General features: G+C 48.8%; 2 protein-coding genes across 8 annotated transcripts; both read right to left on the bottom strand.

Moving 5' to 3' along the window:
* Window positions 1-61: 61 nt before the first annotated feature.
* LOC309602824 (cystatin-A-like) lies at window positions 62-6,451 on the bottom strand (the record flags this gene model as incomplete). The annotated part of the gene is made up of 4 exons (XM_082336809.1): window positions 62-1,186; window positions 3,465-3,566; window positions 5,446-5,505; window positions 6,386-6,451. 4 exons carry the CDS (start codon window positions 6,449-6,451, stop codon window positions 1,058-1,060), a joined length of 357 nt encoding a protein of 118 aa, XP_082192935.1. The 3' UTR covers window positions 62-1,057.
* On the bottom strand, window positions 6,443-21,410 carry MIX23 (mitochondrial matrix import factor 23). 7 transcript variants are annotated; one of them, XR_014227401.1, is made up of 7 exons: window positions 21,321-21,385; window positions 20,524-20,649; window positions 19,829-19,975; window positions 16,268-16,327; window positions 11,705-12,660; window positions 10,333-11,250; window positions 6,622-9,213 (listed from the first exon to the last, which is right to left on the bottom strand). XR_014227401.1 is itself a non-coding variant. In XM_082303867.1 (5 exons), exons 1-5 carry the CDS (start codon window positions 21,369-21,371, stop codon window positions 12,610-12,612), a joined length of 435 nt encoding a protein of 144 aa, XP_082159993.1. In that variant the 5' UTR covers window positions 21,372-21,385; the 3' UTR covers window positions 11,506-12,609. The 7 variants fall into 7 exon arrangements, 2 of the variants coding, with proteins under 2 accessions (XP_082159994.1, XP_082159993.1); XR_014227399.1 differs by having other exon boundaries at window positions 6,622-11,250; window positions 16,208-16,327; XR_014227400.1 differs by having other exon boundaries at window positions 6,622-11,250.
* Window positions 21,411-21,424: the final 14 nt, after the last annotated feature.

Genomic DNA, 21,424 nt, shown 5'->3' with positions numbered 1-21,424 from the left:
GGAAAAACCCCTTTGTTTCCCTCTAACAAGGGTGGTCAAACAAGGGACCAGGGTGCCAGAGAGGTTGAGGAGGCTCCATCCGTGGAGAGCACCAAAATTCTGACTGCGGGTGGTCCTCAGCCACCTGTGTAATTGACCTTGCTTTGAGCAGCTACAGCCAGTCTGTGAGTTGGTTGGTTTGTTTGTTTTTCTAATTTGTATGTTTAAGTATCACTGTTTATGCCTGCTCAGGAAACTTTGTAGCCAAGCTCGGCAATTTGTGTAATTAGTTTGGGAGCTGGACAGGGGGTGTTGTGCTCTGAACTGAGGGGGAACAGCCCACTCGCAGCCGACACCGCTGCATGTCCTTGGACACGGACAGCAGAAACAACACGCAGCTTTGAGAGGAGAGAGCATGGTGAACTTACAAACTGCTTCATTGCAGGTGGCTGATGCTGCCAAAAAAAAAAATAAAAGGAATGAGCTCCGCAGGCCTCCAGCAAAGCACAATCCCTAAGTCAGGCCAGTCGCTCCCTGCTCCAGGGGCCGAATGCTGGGATTCGGCCATCCCGGCTGCGGCAGGGCCCTGTCCTCCCGCGCCTTCTGTGCCTGCCCCCACCCTTCTCCCGTCCCGTGACGCTGCACTTAGAGGGGGACGCAATTTGGCTTCTCACTTCCCCGTGACAGAAATAATCTATCTTGGCCGCTTTCTGAGGAGTAGCCAATAGCTTGTATTTAATGCACGTTGAGCAAAGCCAAGCAGCCACATGCAGCCTGTTATGCCTGAAGTAGACTCAGGAGGCCCAAGTTTTTGTCTCTGATGCCTGACTGTTTTGGAAAGAGGAGCTGAAATGGGTGCGCTCTGTAAGCAGCTGTAGTACCTCAGGTGGCAGAAACAGACTTGAATAGCATAGCAGCGCCTACTCGAGCTTTAGCCAGGCAGCAGACCAAGGCACAACATGCAGTAGATGAACTTAAGTAAGCAGGTTTCAGAACTTCTTTTATTTTCATGCATTTACTGAGGCAGGCAGAACCCACACCCGACTTGGAGAAGCGAGGCACCGTTCCTCATCGTCTCTCAGAAGTAGGTCAGAGGATCATCTCTGGTTTTGCCAGCCTGAAAACTGACAAGGCTGGGTCGTTGGTTCTCGGGAGGAAGGCTATTAAACACTCTTAAGTGGACATAGTCATCATCGGAAACTTGGACCTAGAAGCCAAAACAGCAGGAAAGAGAAAACAAAACATGGGTTCAAAGCAGGTTCAAACAAAAGGATGCTCTTTACATACTTGGAAAAATATCTTTGCTCAGGAGCTTAATTTTAGGTGTATCTCCATTTTTACTTCAGCAGCTCTTAACCCAAGCCTGGATAGTAACTGGTGGCAGAAACTGTCTACACCTGAAGGGAACTGTAACATAACGCTTCAGACTGATGTGAATGGAAAATGAGCAGGACTGCTTGGGTGTGGAAGCCCCAGGAGGCACAACAGGAGAGAGGCTTCCACGGCGTCAAGATCCCAGCACATCAGCTTACAGCTTGGGACACTCGGCGTAGGAGACGAGAGACAAGGAGTGACTCTTAGTGGCTCGGGGGTGGGACAAGATGCAGAAACAGCATCAGCTCCTGGAAGGTACCGAACGATCTACCCACAACCAGCACGTGGTCCTGCGAAGCGACGACAACCTGAAAGCCAGGACCCCTTGTCTTCAGACTTTTACTGCAAACACATCAGTGCCTGAACAGAGAACTTGGACACGTCGTGGCTGAAATAATTTTTAGAATAAACCCACCTCCCCCTCCAGAAAGTCATCACATAAAGACTTGCTCCGAAGTTGTGCATGATTTTGTACGTGCGGAGCCAAGCACCACAGGTGCTATGCTGACGGTGCGAGGTACAGAGTACCGAGGGAAAGTTTAATGCCTTCGGCTCTAAGAGGTCTCTGGGTGCTTTCTGGTGGCTGCAACGCGGCGCTGTGTTTGTCTTGGGCTGGGTTACATCTCAGCTATAACCCTGAGTAAAATCCTCAGTAAAATACTGAGGATGTGGAAAATTCAGCAGTAGCAAAGAATGAATCTTGTGACAGAGCTCATTCCAGTTAATGCTAAAATGAGTAATAATTGTTTCCTGTCAACTGTTTCCTTGCAAGATCGGGAAAGAAGAGACAAATCCTCCATTTTCAGTGTTATAAATGGATTTCTTCCAAGTTCGGTAACATGTCAGTCTTCATTTCTGAGTAGTTTGGTCACAGGCAGCAGACGTGTATTTTACATTGCCTCCGTCAGCAATAAGATGGCACTAAGGGAAGAAATGCAACCGGGGAGGGCTTCTGGCTTTGCTGCGGCCTTCCTGTAAACTGGTACGCTGTTACTCAGCACCTTGTCCACAAAGTGAAAGCACATCTCACGGGAGCAAGGGAAGGACAAACATCTTTCACGTAAGACAGACTCAGAGTAGCCTGGTGCCCACAGAGCAGAAATAACCGTTGAGAGTTATTTTGAGGAAGGATCTGGTAAAGGAGGCTTGGCAGCATCTTTTCCCTGGGATCAACTAAATATGAGAAGCGTGGAGCAAATACCCATAATGTCTCTCTGCAGAATTACTATCCCCCAAGCCCCACCTGCCCCTTTCTTTAATAAAAAGCTCCTGCCCCTTGTCAAGGGAGCATATCCCCCCAGGCATCCGTCTGCACGCCTACGGGGTTAAGATACAGCAGTCGTGTGCAACGCTTGCTCCCCTTCCAGAAAGCCAGCCCGCCGCAACGCAACGCTTTCCGGCCTTCGCTTGCGGAATAACACTCGGCAATTTCTCATGCGTTACTTCACAGAAAGCTGCTCAAAGCCACGGGTAAGGTTTTCTGGTAGGGGATGAACGGTGCTATCAGAGGGCTCCAAATTCAGCATTACCCGGTTTTCCTCTGCCACAGAAAGGGGGTTTTGAAAATACAGCAGGCGGGCCGTACCCCTGCAGCGCGACACAGAACCAAAGCGTCAACACACGTGCTTGCATGCAAAACGAGTCAGCAGAGTACGAGATGCTCGCATTGAATTTTTTTAGAATTAAATTAAATTCACTCTAACTGTCCATCCGATCCTCAGGCTGACTTCGAATTCATCATAATAATCGCAACTGGAGGACACAGAGGGAAGGGAAAGCTACTTTGCCTTGAAAGGAGACAGGAGAGCGGGGTTATGACTAGTTTAAATAATTTGAGCTGATCAGGCAAGCTGTAGCCTTTGGGTGAGGCGATCCTAAGGAAGTTACCGTGCACACCTGAAGGAGCACAGCGCATGTTTTATACGGTTTTATATTCCTGTTTTAACAGTAGTGCCAAACGGAGGGATTTCACAAGCATCTGGAGATAGTCCCTAACTCTCTGAGTCACATCAGATGGTTTTCTACTACATTTGCTTTCTTGCTGTAAGCCACTATGCAGGTCACCTATATTGCTTAACTACAAAGCACTCCCTCCTATAGTGTATACAAACCTTAATAAAGTAGTTTATCCCATTAACCACCTGAGTCTTATATATTATGGCTGTAAAGATGCCATACGTCCTGTTTTCCTTGCTTTCAAATTGTGGCTTCACCTGTAAAAAGAAAGGGAAAAAATGGTTGGCAGGTTCATCTGCAGGCTTTTCTTTCACACCTACCACTCCGATTTCCATCCTTCCAAACACACGCCCTTCATGAAAAAAAAAAAACAAAACCCAGCACGCCCCAAATAATTCGATGCACCCCAAGCCCTCCAGCCCTCTTCCCTAGCAGTGCCTCCAGCATTCTTTGAAATCCCGTTGGAACCAGATTTCACAGCTGATCCCCCCCGCCCCAAAAGCCGCCCAGCTCAACGGCCTCCAAACTGCCGCCTGCCACCCTTGCAATCCTCGGCCGACGGAGGCAAACCACGTGCCACACCAACAACTAACTGTAACAGTTGCCGTGGCCCAGGACTAAACTCTGTGCTTCCATCTCCAAAACTGGAAGTATGACCTTTAAATTGGGAGTCAGAAATCAACCCCAGACCTGCGCAAACATCCTCCGTCCTTCGCTGCAGCTGCAGGTAGCGTGGTTCCCGAAGAAACGACGCTCTGCGCTGACAGCATTCAACATGTGTTTATGCACAGTTTAAGCCCTGTGGATCTTAAAATATGCACGGTTCTGATATCTACAGACTTTTCACATACATATTTAAAAAAAAAAAAAAAAAAAAAGGTGTAACAGTTTTTCCTGAAACACACAAAGTGTAGGGCAAGTTGTAAGTTCAGCAGCAATTCCAGTGGTGCTGTCTTCTCCGAGATGAAATATTTGCGTGATTACTAGGCTGAAAGGCAGAGGAGTAGCGGGGGAGGCGGCTGTGAGCAGCAGTGGAAGCCTGGCCAGGTGCCTGCAGCATCGCAATTTAGGTACCGGTGTTTTACCGTAGTCGTTTGCACCCGATGACACGAATTCCCTCCAGAAAGGCAACTGCAGGCAAATGCAACCCAAAAGCTGATTTCTGTCATGCAGAAAGCATAAACAATCTTTTGCAGGCTGGGCAACAGCCTCTCCTCTGCGCCCGACGGCCCGGCGCAGGGCAGGGGCACGCCAGCAGCCGGGCAGAGGAGCGCGGCGTCGCTCGGCAGCACGTCAGCGCTTCTCACCACCCACCCGTTCTGCAGAAACGCACAGAATTCGTTGCCTTTCTCAGCACGTCCGCCTACAGCTGGCTACCACTCCCACGGCATTCCTTCCCAGCAGGCAGGTCCCAGACAGCACCCTCCTAACACCCCGACCGACCACGTCCAGACAGTCAGAAATTATCCAACGCCTTCCACTCGTCATATCCAGGCTTCTCATCATCTCTTACCCTGCTCTTCTTCCGAACAGCTTCCACGGGGCTTCTGTCCCCAGGACCCGACAGCTACACTTTCCGCTCGGGAGCTGCTAACTCTGGCAAACCAGGAACACTTCCATTTCCAACCCTCTTCCAGCTGGATGGATTTGAGGGCTCCTAGGATGCTCCTAAGTAGCAGCTTTTGGTACATATTATTCCCCTCCCACAACAAAACAAAACAAAGCCAGTTCTCTCCAGTTTTATGATCTCTGCTAGCCTCTGACCACTCTTTGTTACTTATGGACAGAGCCGTCAGTAAAATCAGGCAGGCAGACAGCTCCTTAATCCTCAGACGGAAAAGTATAACATTCCTGAGCCCTCGCCTAACAGTTCCTTAAACCCTAAACATTCCTCCGTTTTAGGCAACAGCTGTAAAACAAGGAGACTGAATAAATAACATTCCCCAGCTCCCTCCGGATGACTACAGACGAGGCACAGGGGTAAGTAAATAATTACGTCATGCCAAGAGCAGCCAGACCTTGGCCATCCCAGGCGAAGATGCTCTTCACAACTTCACTCAAACCACATCAGTTGCTTCTCCGCTTAGCGGAGCATGAAATCCCGCAGAATTGCATCACGAAAGGCGACACCGTTACCTGGCTGGAAGCAGAGCAGGATTGCCCCAGTCTCAGGTTTGTCTCCACGAGAATATCTTCCTTAGAGAACGATACCAAAGCCTCTGCGGCGGAGCGTGAGCTTTTTCAAAGGACAAGGCAATACTTCCTATTTTTGCTTCCTCAAGGAGGGCCTAAGTTAAGCTTTGTGCGGTTGCCAAAGGGGGACGAGCTCGTCTTTCAGAGCTGGGAGGGTGGGAACACAAGATGGGAGACACAAAAGGAGCTTTCCCATGCCATGTTGTTCCCCTCCGCCTCCTCAGGATGCACTTTACACTCTTTTAAGAGCTGCTGCACTGCAGGGCGTTCGAGGAGCTGCAGAGGTGGTGTTCACACACTGCTTCCAGGACAAGACCACCGTAACCAACCACCACGGCACCTGGACTCACCCTGCCCGCCCTGTGCCAGGCTCACCTCACCCCACCGTCACCAGCAGCCCCCGCATCGCAGCCCTGACCCTAGAAAACACCAGAAGCCAGCAGAGAACATGCCGTTTATCTGTCACCTGGTCCCAATCTATCCTTTTTTAGTGCATACCACGTGGTTTGTCCTATCCACGGCATTCAGCGAGGAACTAATTCACCAGGTACAATCTTCTCCCTTCACATACACCGCCTTGAATTTCAGACAAGCAGCCTCAGTGCTGGCACAGGAGAGCTGGCCTTGGAACTACAGGCAAACGTTAACTGAAGGCAGCCAGTGCTCTGCCTGGCTACGGACAAGGATGAGACAGAGAAGCGGTTTGTCTCGGTCTTACCGGTACGCTGCCTGTGCAGAATGCTGAGGAAATACTGACTGGCCATCAAGGGGATTCCCATTTCCAGCACGAGCTTCTTCGGTTCAAACGCCGGTTCAGTATCAGAGCTTCAAGACTGAGCCCTGTGCACCCAGAGACTTCATCGTTAGTTAAGTTGCAACTCACCTCGTCAGCAATATGCTGGACTTCTGGAGTAGCAGGCTTGGCCTCAGACAAGCCCCCAGGCATCATAGTGGCAAGTGACTTCTCTGAAACGACGAGTGGTTCTGAAGAGGGAAGTGCAGCGCGGTCTGAGCAGAGTCGCCAGGCATCTCGTATATATATATATACATACACACGTGTCATGGAGTCATATGACTTGTAACATACGGAGTCTACCATTACTGCACTGGAGGAGGAGAGAAATGGGGAAAACGGGGAAAAAGCAATGTAAAGCACCGATAATATTAATAGTAAATGTAAAAAGCACTTTAAAATCTTGTGTATATAGTCTCCACATCAATAAAAAAAGCAAACAACAGCCTCCAGCCACCCACATCTTAAGACAGTTGGTTTGGGCTGAAACTAGAACCTCTCGCCTCCCTGCCCATGTGCAGATGACTAGTCGTGCGCTTAGGAAAGGGACCAGAGTCACACCCGGTATTTCCCAACACCGGGCGAGATCAGAAGCAAGCACGCGGTCATTTCCTTGGTGCAGGTCCTGTTCAACTTGAAATTGCATTGTCTCAATAGCCTTCCGAGTGGGAAACAGAAGCAGACAGTGTTTTAGTTTCAGTGACTTTACCTCCCTCTGCCTGACCAGAAAGGTGCCAAGGTAAACACCAGAAGGGGAAAAAATAAATCCTAGGTTCAGGTAAGTCCTGCAAGTGAGTTATTTCTGCTTCTTTCCTATCAAACCTATAGTTGCACTCAGGCACTCATAGCAACAACCGAATGTGCAGTACCATGGACATTGGTATGGAAACTCCAGTGCCAATTTCCTGGCAGACAAAGTACGATCCCTCCCGCTCCAGCCGTTGTGTGCGCACAACGGCTGCTCTAATTTCAAGATACTTAAACTACAGGCACTGCTGCAATATGTAACGCGCAGAATATATCGTCAGAAGTATTCATTCTGCAGTTACAGTCATAAACACACGACATATGGTCTTATTCATGACTATATATGAACGTACAAAGCTCAAAACACATGCAGCCTGCGGAGGAAAGGCTAGCAGCCCTGCCTGGTAACCCTTCGAGATCACAGAAAAACTTCTTGCCTTCGGTATTCCTGCCATCCCCTCTCCAGCAAATGGGAAGAACGTTGCTCCAGAGTGAGGACCAGGCAATTTTTAGTCCCTAGGGATGGGCTGATGGGAGGGGGCGAAGCGTGAATATGTGCTGCACGCAGGCAATGGGCATTTCTGCCGGGATCAGCATTAGGGAATTCGCTAGAAACAAGCCTGTTCGTGGCCGCAGCAACGGTGACGGTGTAGCACGGGCTTATCGGTGTCCCCACCAGGCTGCTGACCCTCCTCACAGACGGCGAGGGATGCAACAGACTGTAAACAAGTACTTCGTCCCTAACTTCAAGGCCTGTTCTTGGGATAAAGGACTCGAGATTGAGAAACTGGGGCTGTAAAGGCCGTAAACTCAACGGTACGTATGTCAAGGTAAGAGCGTGTTACTGATAAGGTGTTGCAGAATTCCCCAAACTTGAGCAGCAGTGTTATGGGAGCGGATGAAACGCATTTGAGGAAAAACAGTTGTCCTGAGACAACATCTTTCCGAACGCACAGAAGAATGTTCCCAGTTCTTGGGAATAAAGGGAACGGGAGGTGTTAAAGCTGGAAGTTTGCTATTTTCTCCAAATTCACCGCTCCAGACGAGGAGTTCCTTACAGCCTGCTTCGCGGAGTTAGTAACTATTCAAGATGATGAGCTCAGACTCCTCCTTTTGCACAAGACCCTGCTGATTCACTCAAACGCTGATACCATCTTCCACCGTGTTGCTACCATGCATCTTAGTTAGCTCATCTGTCCCGCCGTGTGACTAACTGGAAGAGCCAGCTCACCTTCCCGAGGCCAGAACGCGTCAGTGCTAAACCAGGACATTTTTTTATAAACGTCTCCGCTCTCCAGGATGCAGATCTCACCGGCTCCCTTGGGAAGCGATGTTGATAAGATCCCCAAGGCAGCACCACCCCTCTGGAGAACCCTTGATTCTGACGAGTAAGAAATACACTGAGCACAAAGACTTGGAAGGGTTAATTTATAATCTTGGGAAAACTCTAGGTGTGAAACTAAAGACGTTAAGGTTGTGTGGAATTCATTCATTGGACTCCGTATTCCTGGGTTTGCTGGGTTTTGACTTGAAAGCATAAGAACACCTTTTTTCCCCCAGATGCACAGAGTTGTGCAGAAGGGAAGGAAAACCAACACTAATTGTCAGCAAGCTGATGCTAAAGTTTACACAGGCAAATCAGCCTCTTTTCTCTCCATGGGAGTGCTAACGGCCATCCCAAAATCCAGTGACGTTTCTAAAATTGGGATGCAGTGCTCATCCTGCACACCTAGTTCATGAAGTCGCTTTGAAATGCTGACGTTTCACAGACCTGCTATCAAGGATGATCAGTGGCAACGGACTATCCCGGGGCACCCTCAGCTACGCCTCTCTCTATTAAGCTTTGGATGAAACAGCATTTGGAACATCGCCTTGAAAAGACCAGCCGTCCCGCTGCATCTCTTGCACAACACCACCAAGCTAGCGAGCATCTCCACTTCAGTACCGGAGACGTGTTTGATATGACATACCGTCCCGGCCTACGCTCACCGTTGGCACAGATGGCAATTTCTCTTCACATAACCGTACTGCTGTTAGCTTGCAGAATCTGTGCTGGGAGAACAGCAGTAGGATTCTTTATCGTTTTAAAGCTGAGTAACATCTTGCACTAGGTACTATTCCAATAACGAAGAAACAAATCTTTACAGCTTGCAGGCCACTACTCTCTGGTCCTGTATAAGCAATTTGAAGAAGCAGAAGCTATAGTCAATAAACACATCAGTACAGTAAAAAACCAACCAAACAAAAAAACCCAAACCCCAGGGTTAAGTATTTATGAGTTATGTTTAAACCAGAAATTAAGCCACCTCTGTGGAAATGATTGTGAAAGCTAAGTCAGCACGTCAGTCTTCTGGTTTCGCAGTGACAAGACACGTAACTGTGACTGGACGAAGTGACACATGATCTGCACCAACGTTTAAGAGCTGACAGAGGAAAGCAGCCCTCCATCCACCAACTGAGGATCTACTCGTCATCGTCACAGTAACAACAGCCTTGACTTTCACCATGCTGCTCTGCAAAGGCTTCCCCTCCCGCTGCCCACCCCGATTCAAGATTTCAGCGGCACAAAGTCATCATATCCCCACCTATGCCGAGCCTGTGGTGCCAGTAAAGAGCCTCTTCCCCTCGGTCTGCTTCAAGACAACCAAATTCTTTCCTTAAAAAAATTCTGTAAAGAGATTACCCATTCCATCAGACTTGAGCGCCTACAGGCTGCAGAAGGCAACAGCAACGAGCGTCAGAAAAGACCACCTCCTTCTGCTTCACAGAAGGAAACAAGAAGCGCATGCTTGAGAGGGCTTTCCACAAAACCAGGATCTGCCCACCAATATCCACCATTTCCAAGCAATGGGAAAGCCCCAGTAGAGTGGGAAGCCACCTGCAGGAGATCTAGACTCCGGGCAGGGGCATCAGTTGTGCTTTTTGTTCAAGTGTACTTGCAGAAATAAAAGTTAGAACCAGGAAAAGGATGAAATCCTGGTATTTGCGGGGTCCGTTATTTGATTCACATACGACATCAAGCAGCCCAGTAATTTGGTGACTACCTTGATGGCCAACTTGAAGCAGGATTCCATCGCAGACTAGGCATGATCCTAGAATGGAGAAGGGTCACTAGACACAGGGATGTTACCTGCCTTTGGTTAGCAGGGCCCACAGCTCCTACCACTGCCATTTACGCACCACCACGAACCAGCCCACCTCACAGGCAGATCTTTAGTACTCAAAAAACAGCACAGCCTTTTGCTCCTTCCCTGTGCCCCAAAGCACGGCATGCCATTCCGGTGACTCACCTTAACGTTCCACTTAAGTTCAACGCCTCCGATCCACGGGATTTGCCGTGTACTGTAAGAGAGACCCCTCCGTGCTCAGAGCAAACCAAACAGAGTAATTCACCTTCTCAGGGCAACCCTCTGTAGACAAGCTGCAAACACCCGAAGAAGGGACCTTAGGGACTCAGAAGCCTTCTTACGGTGTCAGAAGGTTTTCATACGCAGGTTTGCATAGATCTACTTGTTTGGCCTTATATTCAAATGAAAAATAGTGCTGTGTTGGGGTTTTTTTTACGTAGTTTTCTCCTAACGAATGCTAAGCTGGGCTACTGAAAAAAAAAAAAAAAAATTAAAAAAAAAACCTGTGTCTGCATCCCATCCATTTCACAGGTCTTTTTTCACAGCATCTGCTTAAGCGAAGAAGTTTTCCCACAACAGCTGAGCAAACATCTGGATGGACAGAGGAGGACAGTGATTAATTCTCATTACAATCTCCAGTTTCTACAGAAATACAATATGAGCTGAAATTTCAAGAGTATTGATGCCAACTCTATGCACGCTGGCAGAAGTTTCTATCATACAACTGGCTTAACAGGAGGATTTGTCCCCGCAGTTGTAGATCCAAGCCCTGGAGAGAACAAGTATTTTAGACACCTGTCTTGGAGGTCCGTATTAGAGTATCGACCGTAAAATCAAAACTGTTCTCAACATCTCGTTCGTGGACCATCTCCTGTGGAAATTGGGTTACTGGCAATTCGGCCCCCACAGTTCTGAGCCCTATTTGATTTCCACTTTGAGGATAAACAATTACAAGACTTTAACAGCTGAAGAACGAGCAGGTTTTCTGCTTTCAGAGTCGCAGAAAAACAACGAGAATACTTCAAGAGCGAGACGAGCGCTCCAACTGGAGTAAAGTTCTGCCTAGAGCAGTTGCAGTACCTTGGGAGAAAAGGAAAAAAAATTAAGTTTGAACGTTAGGATTTACATCCTCAAAGACTTATAAGATATTTCTGCCTCATTCTCAAAGAAAAGTGAGACTAAATGACTCCACTGCCTAAAAATAGAGGCCACCAAGTGGTTCGAGTCTCTACTGGACAAACAACTACGAAACAGATGCTACCGCACAGGTTTTTGCCAGCGTTCAGCAACACAGGTACATTCCTCCCCTTCCCTCCCGCCCCCGTATATGCACAGCTTTCAAGGATGTGCGAGCGTGTACTCACTTCAGTGCTGCAACTGGAAGTGTTTGCAAGGTGGGGCCTATATTTTTAAGGCTCTGTTCAACAGTTCTTAAAGACTTATCGCTAAGTAATAAAAACAGCTGGCAACCGAGCGGGCCTTGCTGTTTGACTGTCAGCCAGTTAGAGTTAATAAAAAATAAAGGTATAATTACAGCAATTCTGCTTTCCTCATACTTCGCCGCTTTTAAAAGCTGTGCTGCTGCAGGGGCGTTGCATTTAAAGCTTTCTAAACACACCACTATGGTCAGAATCAACGGGATCCGGTATGCACAGCTATCTTCTCAGTTCAAATGCAAGTCACCTATAGAATTAACTTTAAAGGTTCAGAAGGAGGGAGAAAATAGGGTCACTGGATAGTTAACTATTCCTGAATGAGGTATATCTTCACCTCCAACCCAAAGCGGTTTTAATCGACACCACGTTCCCTATTTAAAGAAAAAAAACCCAGAACTCGGTAACACAGAGCAAAGGACAGCACGGGAGAGATGCTGCCTGCCAGCCCTGGGGGAGCAACGCCAAACCCGTATCCACATGAACTCTGAACCAATGCTGCTCGTGTGGAGTAGTTCAGAACAACGCTGGGAGCTTCTTACTGTCAGGGATGCTGACCCTACGCTTGCTGATCATTCTGCAATTTTTATTTCCTTTCGGATTTTAGTAGATCATTCGCACAAACACACCGTGTTCCCTGACAGTTTGGCGAGCGCCAGTTCAGGGAGAGACCTGTCCTCCCTGCGCAGAGCTGGTTTTTACTGTTTCTTCCCCTCTAGGACTGCTGGAGCTGTAGAAGTTCAAGAAAGATGCCAGTTTCGCATTCCATTTGAAAATTATTTTAATACTATAAAACTCATTTGTTCGCGTATTTTGTACAAAAGATGAGTTGTTTTCTCTTAATCACAGGAGAATCATTTCAACCTTGAGATTTCAGCTAAGTAGGTCCAAAACAAAACAAGACTGGGTTCTACTGGTTCTGGAGGGTCCCAATACAGCTCACCCAAGGTCTCTTTCCAGTTTGGCTCTCATGGTTATGGACCACCTTGACGGAAATTACCCCACATCATTGACTCTTCGGAGGCTTGTAGTGAATTCGGCAACGCTCATTAAATACCTGAGACACCAAAACAGAAGAGCAAAAGCAAATCAGCCCTCATCCAGGAGACGGTAAGAAGTTCAGAGCTACTGCAGACACCCATCTCTTCACGTGGCACCCCTCTCGAGCTGCCCAGCCCTGCTGTACCAATAAATGGTACTCACCAAGGCATCTGGCTCCATTCACCTTCTCTCCTGGCTGTAGTGAATCCAAAGTTTGCAGCCTGATGCTGGGGGGCTGGACAGCACTAAAAGTGTTCTCCCTCAGATAAGGCAGGCTTATAATCCTGGCAGTCTGTTATCCTCAAAGATGATGATGCCCCCTTTTTATTTTTTTTCTTTTTTTAAAGAAAGAGGGAAATTATCAGTGAAAGGTTCCTGACCGGCTGGGTTCTGTTAAATTCCATCTGACATTCCCGTTTGGACTCTGTATTCTTCTCTTCCCTAGGCAAATGGATTTTACTTTGTTGTGACAGCTAAAAAGAGGTGCAAGGGCTCTTGGAAGCCACGTTCGCACTTTTGGTTATCTGACCGCAGGCGCTGATGCTGCCAGCCCTCCTACTGCAAAGGGCACGCTGCTCTCGCCTCACTCACCTCCGGCACCTTCGCTGGGTAAAATTTAGCACGCAGACCTAGCGACTGAAGGTCATGTTCACGTAGCTTGAACTGCAGGCCTTGCCAAGCAGGCTGCTTACCCTAAGGAGGGCCGATAAACGTGACTATTTAAAGTAAGGCAGCCTGAATCGAAAGCACAACACAGGCTCACACCAAAGTTACAGGTGCTCTCTACAAGCGATTTAGTTATTTATCATTTTGGCTCCAAACTTTGTCCGGTGCGCGTCCTGGAAAGCGACACGAGCACCACCTAGCACCAGGCTGCGGCACTGGCGGTTACTGGTTCCCCCACCAGCACCCCTGCAAGAGCACGTTTTGCCAAGCTGCCCAGAGACTTTTCAGATCCGGATGCCTGCGATCTGCAGGATGTCAAGTTTCGTGAACTCTCCCCCTGGCTTCACAGGCAAAGCGAGGGGTCTTGTAATTTTGGGGAAGTTATGCACCGCATTTATATAAATACATTATTTCAAACCGTATCTTCCTAGAATCTTCTACTTCTACAGCTGATCTCCTTATTCAGAGTTCAGAACCTACGGGAACCTCAGCAAAATGCGGCATGCATTAGTTTTAGCATTGATTCTTCACAATTTTTGAGTCATTTGCAAATTATTTTCCAATTTACTTTAAGAAACAGACACGTATTAGAAACTGCTTCATAGGGCAGAAGACAGAAGTTGCGATGTAGTTTCCTTCACACGCACGCAGGCAGCCTGTCCCACTACCTCACCACACGCAATGGCCGCCTCTGGAAGGGTTAGGAGGGTGTAAAGCTCTGAGATCAGATAAGTGACAGAAGGAAGCTGTAGAAATTAAAAGCCACAAAGGGTTCCCATTCAGAAGCGTTTTAATACTGAACAAATTCTGCCCGTTGTCTGTCAAAGACATTTTAAGGGCCTGTGTGCCTTAAAGGGTACTGGAAAGACACTCTAAAACACTGTAAGGGTCTCTTGCATCAAACAACACATCAAAAAAACCACAGCTTCCAGCTTGCTACAAGTGCAAAGCCTCTTTAACAGTAACTGTGCAGCCCCCGGAAGGCAGATCAACACCGCAATATTCCTAACGCTGCCTCCCGCTTTTAGGATCATCCACCCGCGGATCCCAGCCTGTTACTCAGGCCAACTAACTCCACCGCTCTACCTGCAAAGTGCTGTTCCCATTTTTCAGACGGGAAAGCAGTGCCTGAGAAACCTTACCGTTCATGTTACTGAGCAGAAGTTTGATTTTGCTGTATTTTACGAATTAACACAAACCACTCCAACGACAAGGTCCAGCGGGGAGGTGCTGCACAGAGACTAACGCAAGTGTCTGGTGTTGGAAGTCAACTCCTTGCCTGGTATCAGCCAAACAAAACTGTGCCGCATGCATTTCCATAAAGCAGCATCCTTCTGTATGCCACTATCGCTACAGCTACCCAGAGTAAGTGTTTGAAAATAACTTTCCGTTTCCTCATCAGATTTTTCCAATCAGTTTTCAGTGGGTTAGGGTTCATGTAAATACGTAAGCGTACTTTCCAACGAAAAGCCTGCAGCAGTAAAAAAGAGCGGAGGGCCTCACCTGCAAACCAACAACCACTTCCAAGTAACAAATTGCATTTGATCCACAACTACGTCTGGGTCTACCTCCTTCAGTGAAATACTTTTACAGGCAGCTAAATGAGACGTTTATGCCTATATTTAGATGGAGACAATAGCAGAGCTGGAGATAAAACCCAGCTAAATCCTTTTCTCTTCAAGCCCTACTTTAAACACTGGCAGGCTAAGATATCCCTGCATCATGCGTACCTCTATAAACGAAATGTTCTCCATCGTCAGGAAAAACTGGACATTCCTGTCACTAGCAAACGCTTAACGCAGCTGCAGGAAATCGCTGGCATCGGTGCCAACTTTGGTGCCAACTCAGGGCTTCAGAAGAGACAGAGTGTGGGTTGGGTCTGCCCCCCACCCCTTTTAAATAAAACTGATGGCAGAGTTGCCATAAAATGTTTGCCACTGGTGGCCTGCAGCGTTTTGTTAAGGCTGTGGAGTTGCTTAGTCATATCTGAGTTGGCTTTAAATTAATTAAGGGCGTGATTAGCTTTGTCAGAGCGTACAGAGGCAGTACTGACAGCAAAGCATACCTGGAAAAACGCGTAGATGCTCATCTAATCAGCCTGTGTTGAGCTGTGTTGTGCTGACTAGACCTCCAAGAATACACAAGCTGTATTGCATTTATGCTGATGCAATCTGGAGGACTAAAATCCTGAAGTAGAGATTAAAAAGGGAGCTGCAGCTAGTACTGGCTACTTGCAAAAAGCCTTTTTTAGGGAGGGAAGGAGGTTCTCTATACAGTACTGAAAGCTCTGATAAGCGACAACAACTGAGAAAAGGATGCTAGATGCGAAATGCTGCAGCGACAGAATACAGCCACCTCAGAAGTTAAGCTCAATGTTAAGATCGCTTTGTAACAAGACAGCGCCTGGGGCCATCAACCCAGAGGGATCTGCCCCCTCGGCGGACATGGGAGAGCAAGGGCAAGCCTGTCCCCCGCGCCAGGAACCGTCGGGCCGGGCCGGCAGAAGCTCCATCAGGAGAAGGTTCAGCTTCTACCGCCCCACCCTCCCCTGGCCTCTGCTTGCTCAGAAGCGCGAGCAGTACCAAACACAGCCGGATTTGCAAGACTCATCCCGCTGGCATCCTTAGAGGCCCAGCAAAGCTTTTCAGAGAGGCCACCACAGAAAAGTCTACAAAGCCCTTAGCCACTGGGCAAGGCGGAGAAAGGGATCTACAGAGGGAGAACTCCACAGTCCTTCCTCCCCCCTACATCAGCCGCTTTGCTTTCCTTTGCAGTGCAACAGAAAAGCTTTGCTCTCTGCACCCAGAACCGGGAAAATGACTGATCTGAAACATTTCCCCCAGCACCGCCCTCACCTATTTCTAATTAACCTGCCTCATCAGGCACCGGTCCCCCACCTCCAGTGCAGGACTGTCCGTGGCGACAGAACATCACGGCTATTTTAAATGACTGAGTACCTTCCAGCTTCTGTCGTTTACCACTTCTTCAACATTCAGCTCCGACTGCATCAATTTCAACTGCGGAAAGTAACAGATAAAGAGGTTATTGTCAACCAGGCCTCCCCGCAGCCTTCGGTATTTACCACCAGTGCAACCTGCCAGATCACAGCCCCAGTACCAGGCGCGCGTCCCCTCCGATGGCACAAACTGAAGGGTGGGATGCACAACCATCCCGAAAGTCCGGCCCTTCCTTTCAGCCAGCGCTCGGGGCAGGCTGAAGCCCGCAGGGCACGGTGAAGGCGGACTCGCAACGCAAGCCTGGCAGAAGTAGCCCCTGATCATTAATGCTCCGTTCTTAAATATCGCCCATCAAGATTTGCTAGCAAGTAACTGATCAACGTTAATGGCTCCACAGACAAAAATAACTACACCTAATTCAAGCTCTCGGCACAGGGAATGCCGAGGGTTGGCTCTGCAGCCTTGAGTTGGCATTCTTCCATACACACGTTACTAGAGTCATTTAGGGAGCCGGCAGCAAAGATAGGACTGAACACACAGATCTCTCGTTCTGGATGTAGAATTAAGATGATAAAGAGATCCCCTCCGCTTCCTTTGCCGTCTGCTCTGTGCACTGACCAAAAAAAAAGAGTCTACAAGAACAGATCACATACGTTCACGCTGTCTGAACCCGTTAAGATGTTATGTGATCACAGCAGGACAAATCAGGTTTACGCGGATGCCAAGGCTCTGGCAAGAACCACCACAACGCGCAGCTCTTGAGCACTCACTCGACCCGTGAGAAACGTAAGAATCTGGTTTGCACCCATTAGAAACTCCAGGAGGCAAGTGAGACGGTTGTGACACATCAGGTGTCCTGTGGTAATCTGACAGACGTTACTGAAGCAACAGTAGGAGATGTAAGAACCATCTGCCGTTTTTGCTTACATTTAGGATGTATTTTTGTTGGAGTCTTTAACACAACAGGCTAAGGATCAGAGTTTATCCATTTTAAATCCGTGGTTCCAGCTGGAGAGCTGGTGAAGGGGTGCAAGCTAAGACAGCAATCCCACCAAACCTTCCAAGTAAGATGTCCAGACACACGCAGCTAACGCAGTTGTTGGATGAACTTTTACCTACAATAGGACCCCAAACTGTTTGAAACAACAAGCCAGCATCAACAGGGTGACGAGATGACCCGGATTAGTCTCTATAAAATAACCACTCAGAAGATCTTTAGCAGCTTCAAGAAAGGTTTTTTCCCGCTGGAGGATGTGAATAGGTTTCCAGTCATCTGCACCGTCACATTAATGCCCGTGACACCAAGCCTACGCAAAACTACTATTTTAGCCTTTTCCTTAGCGCTGCAGACCTGAACAGCAACACAGCGTTACTCAACGCGGCTATGCAGGGGCGTTTGTTGTTGTTGTTTTTAAAACATACTCTGATATTTTAACAAGCCTTACTAATTTGCTTGATAAAGCTAATAATCATTATGCTGTATGTTTTGGACTTCCAGAATTTATTTGGTTGGATACTTTATGACACTTCATTCAAGTAAACTACGATGATAACAAATTAATACACTAATCAAATGTTTTGATGTAGGTGGACTAAAAGAATTGGCTGCTGGACTGACACTACTCCCAAGTTTTGTTACTCAGTGACCCAGAAGTCATAATTTTGGATAAAGTCCTCCCGTTTGTACCATTAGCAGGATGAGAGAAATACAAATAACAAGAGAAAACAGATCTGTATTGCAACCAAGGGAATATATATTTGAAATGCATAATCTTAAATGTAGGATGTATTCTCTCAAGATAGCTTATTTGAGTACCAGAAAAAACACAACTCTCACAGAGAACGGAAAAAAAAAAAAAAAAAAAGCAGGGGGACAACACCTCATAAAGTACAAGTGCAAATTTGAGGTCATCGCATGAAAAAGATTTCTGGGACGTTTCCAAATCATGGATTGCTTTTAACATTTGAAATCACCTCCAATGATTAAACATTAACATTGTGAAACTCCTAGCAAGTGATAGGTTTTGGGCTCACTAAGTAAACAACTTAAAGAATTGTCTCCACAAACAAAACCTGTAGAAAGCACTACGCTACCATTCTAGTTTTCCAAACCAATACGGATGCTCGTTAGCAGTTCCATAAGCAAGGCTTTAAGAATAAAACCACTCGCCTGCCACCTGGTTCTTTAAACCTGAGCTCACGACAGAGCACTGCTCTGAAGAGCACGTGAACAAACAGTTCACTCACTCAACGCCTGGGAAAAATCAGGTGCTCGATTTCAAAGCTTCTCCTGAGGAAGCCCTTTCACTGCAACAGCATTCAGCTGCTCTTTGAAACAGGGGCGACAACAGGCTCCTCGTGGAAGTGCAGGGGCAAGCGGATTTCGAGGAAGTTCAGCACTGCAACAGGAAAATTCAGGACTGATCTCTTCCAGGCTTCCAGTACTGCAGCAGGGAAAGCTGCACCAGGATCTAGGACACCATATATATATATATATATATATGATGGTGGGACGTCTGGCTGTTACGAGGAAGGCTCACTAAACTGCTGAACACAACAGACGCACCTAGGCAGCGTATGCGAGAAAAGCAATAAGCAAGCAGTCCTATTTGGTACGTGCTGCAAGCGTATGGCGTGGGAGAAAACGCGAAGTGATCAGGAGCCACGCAGAGCAGGTCTGGAAGAGAAATCAATGGAAGAGTTCGCATCCCTGCTAAGCTCCGCTCCTAGAGCTACACATCCTCTCCCCGGCAAAGGAGGCTCGGGAAGGGGGGCAAGAACCTCAGTGGGGGTCCCTTCTCCACTTCTGACGCTCCTAGATCGCTGCTGGGGAAGCACGCTTTCCGTCCGGAGGCCAGAAGGTTGAGAGGGCGTTTGCTCATTAAAATTCCTTACGCAAACCCAGAAGTCTCTCTCACACCATCGCAAGGTATTCAAAAACTTAATCCAAGAAATACTAAACAACAAAAATGTTGGTTAAGTGGAGTTCAAGGTTGCCTGGCAGCTCCTCGTAGAGGACAGGAACTCCAGTTAACCACCGAGCAAGAACGATGCTCCTCAGGGCGATGATGGAAGGGGACGGCTTTAAGGCTGCATAACCGTGTGGTGCGAGAGACACGCACAAAAGCCGTATTTTGTGATCTTCTGGCGTTTGCATCTTGGCACCCATGCTCGCCGTTTGCATATATACTAGTTTTACGAGATCTCAAAAAGGCAAAATGAACCTTCAGGCACTTTGAAAGGACTAAGCAAGCCGCAGGTAAGTTGTACGCTAAGCGGTGTCAGTCAGCGACGGTCAGAGGCCACCGCGGGGAAGTACACGGTTTTTCTACAGCATTTGTGCAATGGGATCTCAGACAATGCTCCGCCTGCAGGACAAAAGCGGCTCTGTCTTGTGGGCTAGGGGAAATGGTTCTCACAAACCCAGCCAACAAGAACCCTGGAAAAGACCGCCTGAGCCACGATCCCCGTCAGGTTCTCTCCATCACACCGGTCTTTCTATTTGGGAAGGCTACCCTCTTCTTCCTCGCTACGTGATCTCTAAAAAGCTCCACCGCTCACCTTTGTCTGCTCTTTCCTGAGTTGCTTTAATAACGCTACGTCATCCTGGGCCTTTTCCCTCTCTTCTCTGAGGGTTTTCACTACGCTGGAAGTCTGAGCGATGCAGTTTTTGATGATTCTCTCTCTGCTGGTGTGAGCATCCATCAACTAAGTGGGGAGAGAAAGAAAGTCACAACAACTAGTTCGGCAGAGAATAAAAGCCTCGGAGTTACAAGTTTAAGAAAGACTTTCCAAAGTCAAGGTCCTGCCGTGCCTATAGAAATCCCTTCGACTCTATAATCCACGTGTTGGAAGCAACACCGCTTTGAGCAGCAGCTACCAACTCAATCAAAATCCAAAGATACACGCGAGCAGGGGGTGTACTTTGCATACTACTTTGCAAAGTAGCGCAAAAGTGTGCTAGCACCCATTTTTAGAAGGAGGAGGCTGGGCTAACGCCATCCGCTGAAGCCTGAAGCGCACCCCGAAGGATGGGTACTGCAGAACAAACAGGTTCCCCGCGTGGTTTTAAACCGAAGCGGCTGTTACATGCGCGTGGTTTAGCTGCGTAGAGACGTCGAGCGTGCCAGTTATGGATACACAAAGCGCGATATATCAAGGCAGTGGTTCCCTTAGAAACGGAGGATGCTCTACTGGCCCCTGCACATAATAAAGCATCAGGAAGCGAGCTGGAAGTGGAAGGAGCGCACACTCACAGACTGGTACAGCTCTTTACACGTCTGGCCGGCATCGATCTTCCCCACAAAGGAAGCTGTTGGAATCGTAGTGTTTAATTCATGGACGATTCTGTCATCGATTGTCCTCATCACCCTGAGCAACTCCTGGATTAAAAACAAAATAAAAGTATTTGCTTATATCTCTGAGAAAAAGCTCAGTGCAAAAAATTTTGTAAGTCTTTTCATAGAAAGGTACGTCGATTGCTTACGAGCAGCAAAAAAAACCCCACCCAGCAAACAACTTCTGCACGCAGGAGTTTGTGCTGCAAACCAGAGAGGTTCCTCAGCAGCACAGGCCGGAGGGCGGGCGGGAGGGAAGCGGCCCAGGCCGGACCGGAGGGAGGGAGGGAGGGAGGGAAGCGGCACCCCGACGGCCCCGGCCCTGCCCCGCTGCCCGCCGAGAGCCGCCCGCGCCGCGGGCAGGCCGCAGGGCCCCATCCCCGCCTCGCTCCCTGGGGGCTCTCACCGAGCTCCCTCCGCCCCACGGGGGCGCCCACGCCGCCGGCTCCCCGCCCCGGGAAGGGACCCCGAGGGGCATCCCCTGCCGCGCTCCCGCCGCTGGGGGCGAGGGGGAGGCCGGACCCTGCCCCCGCCGCCGCCGCCGCCGCATCCCGACCGTTGCGGGGAGCGGTGACCTCGCCGCTCCCGCCCCCCCCCGGGGCGCCCGCTCCCCCGGCGCCGCGCAGCGCTGCCCGGAGGTGGCGGGAGCGGGGCGGGCGCCGCCGCGGGGGAGCGGCGGGAGCGATCGCCGCCCGCCCCGGCCCCACGCGTGTCACCTGGAACTCGGCGAAGTCCTCGCAGCTCGCCGCTGCGCTGGGCGCCGCCATACTGGAAAGGCCGAGGGCCGCGGCGGCGGCCAATCCGGCGGGGAGGCGGGATG

The sequence above is a fragment of the Platalea leucorodia genome (assembly GCF_965183815.1).
Source record: "Platalea leucorodia genome assembly, chromosome: 2".
Classification (NCBI taxonomy): domain Eukaryota; kingdom Metazoa; phylum Chordata; class Aves; order Pelecaniformes; family Threskiornithidae; genus Platalea; species Platalea leucorodia.
This window is presented reverse-complemented; position numbering and strand designations above follow the sequence as displayed.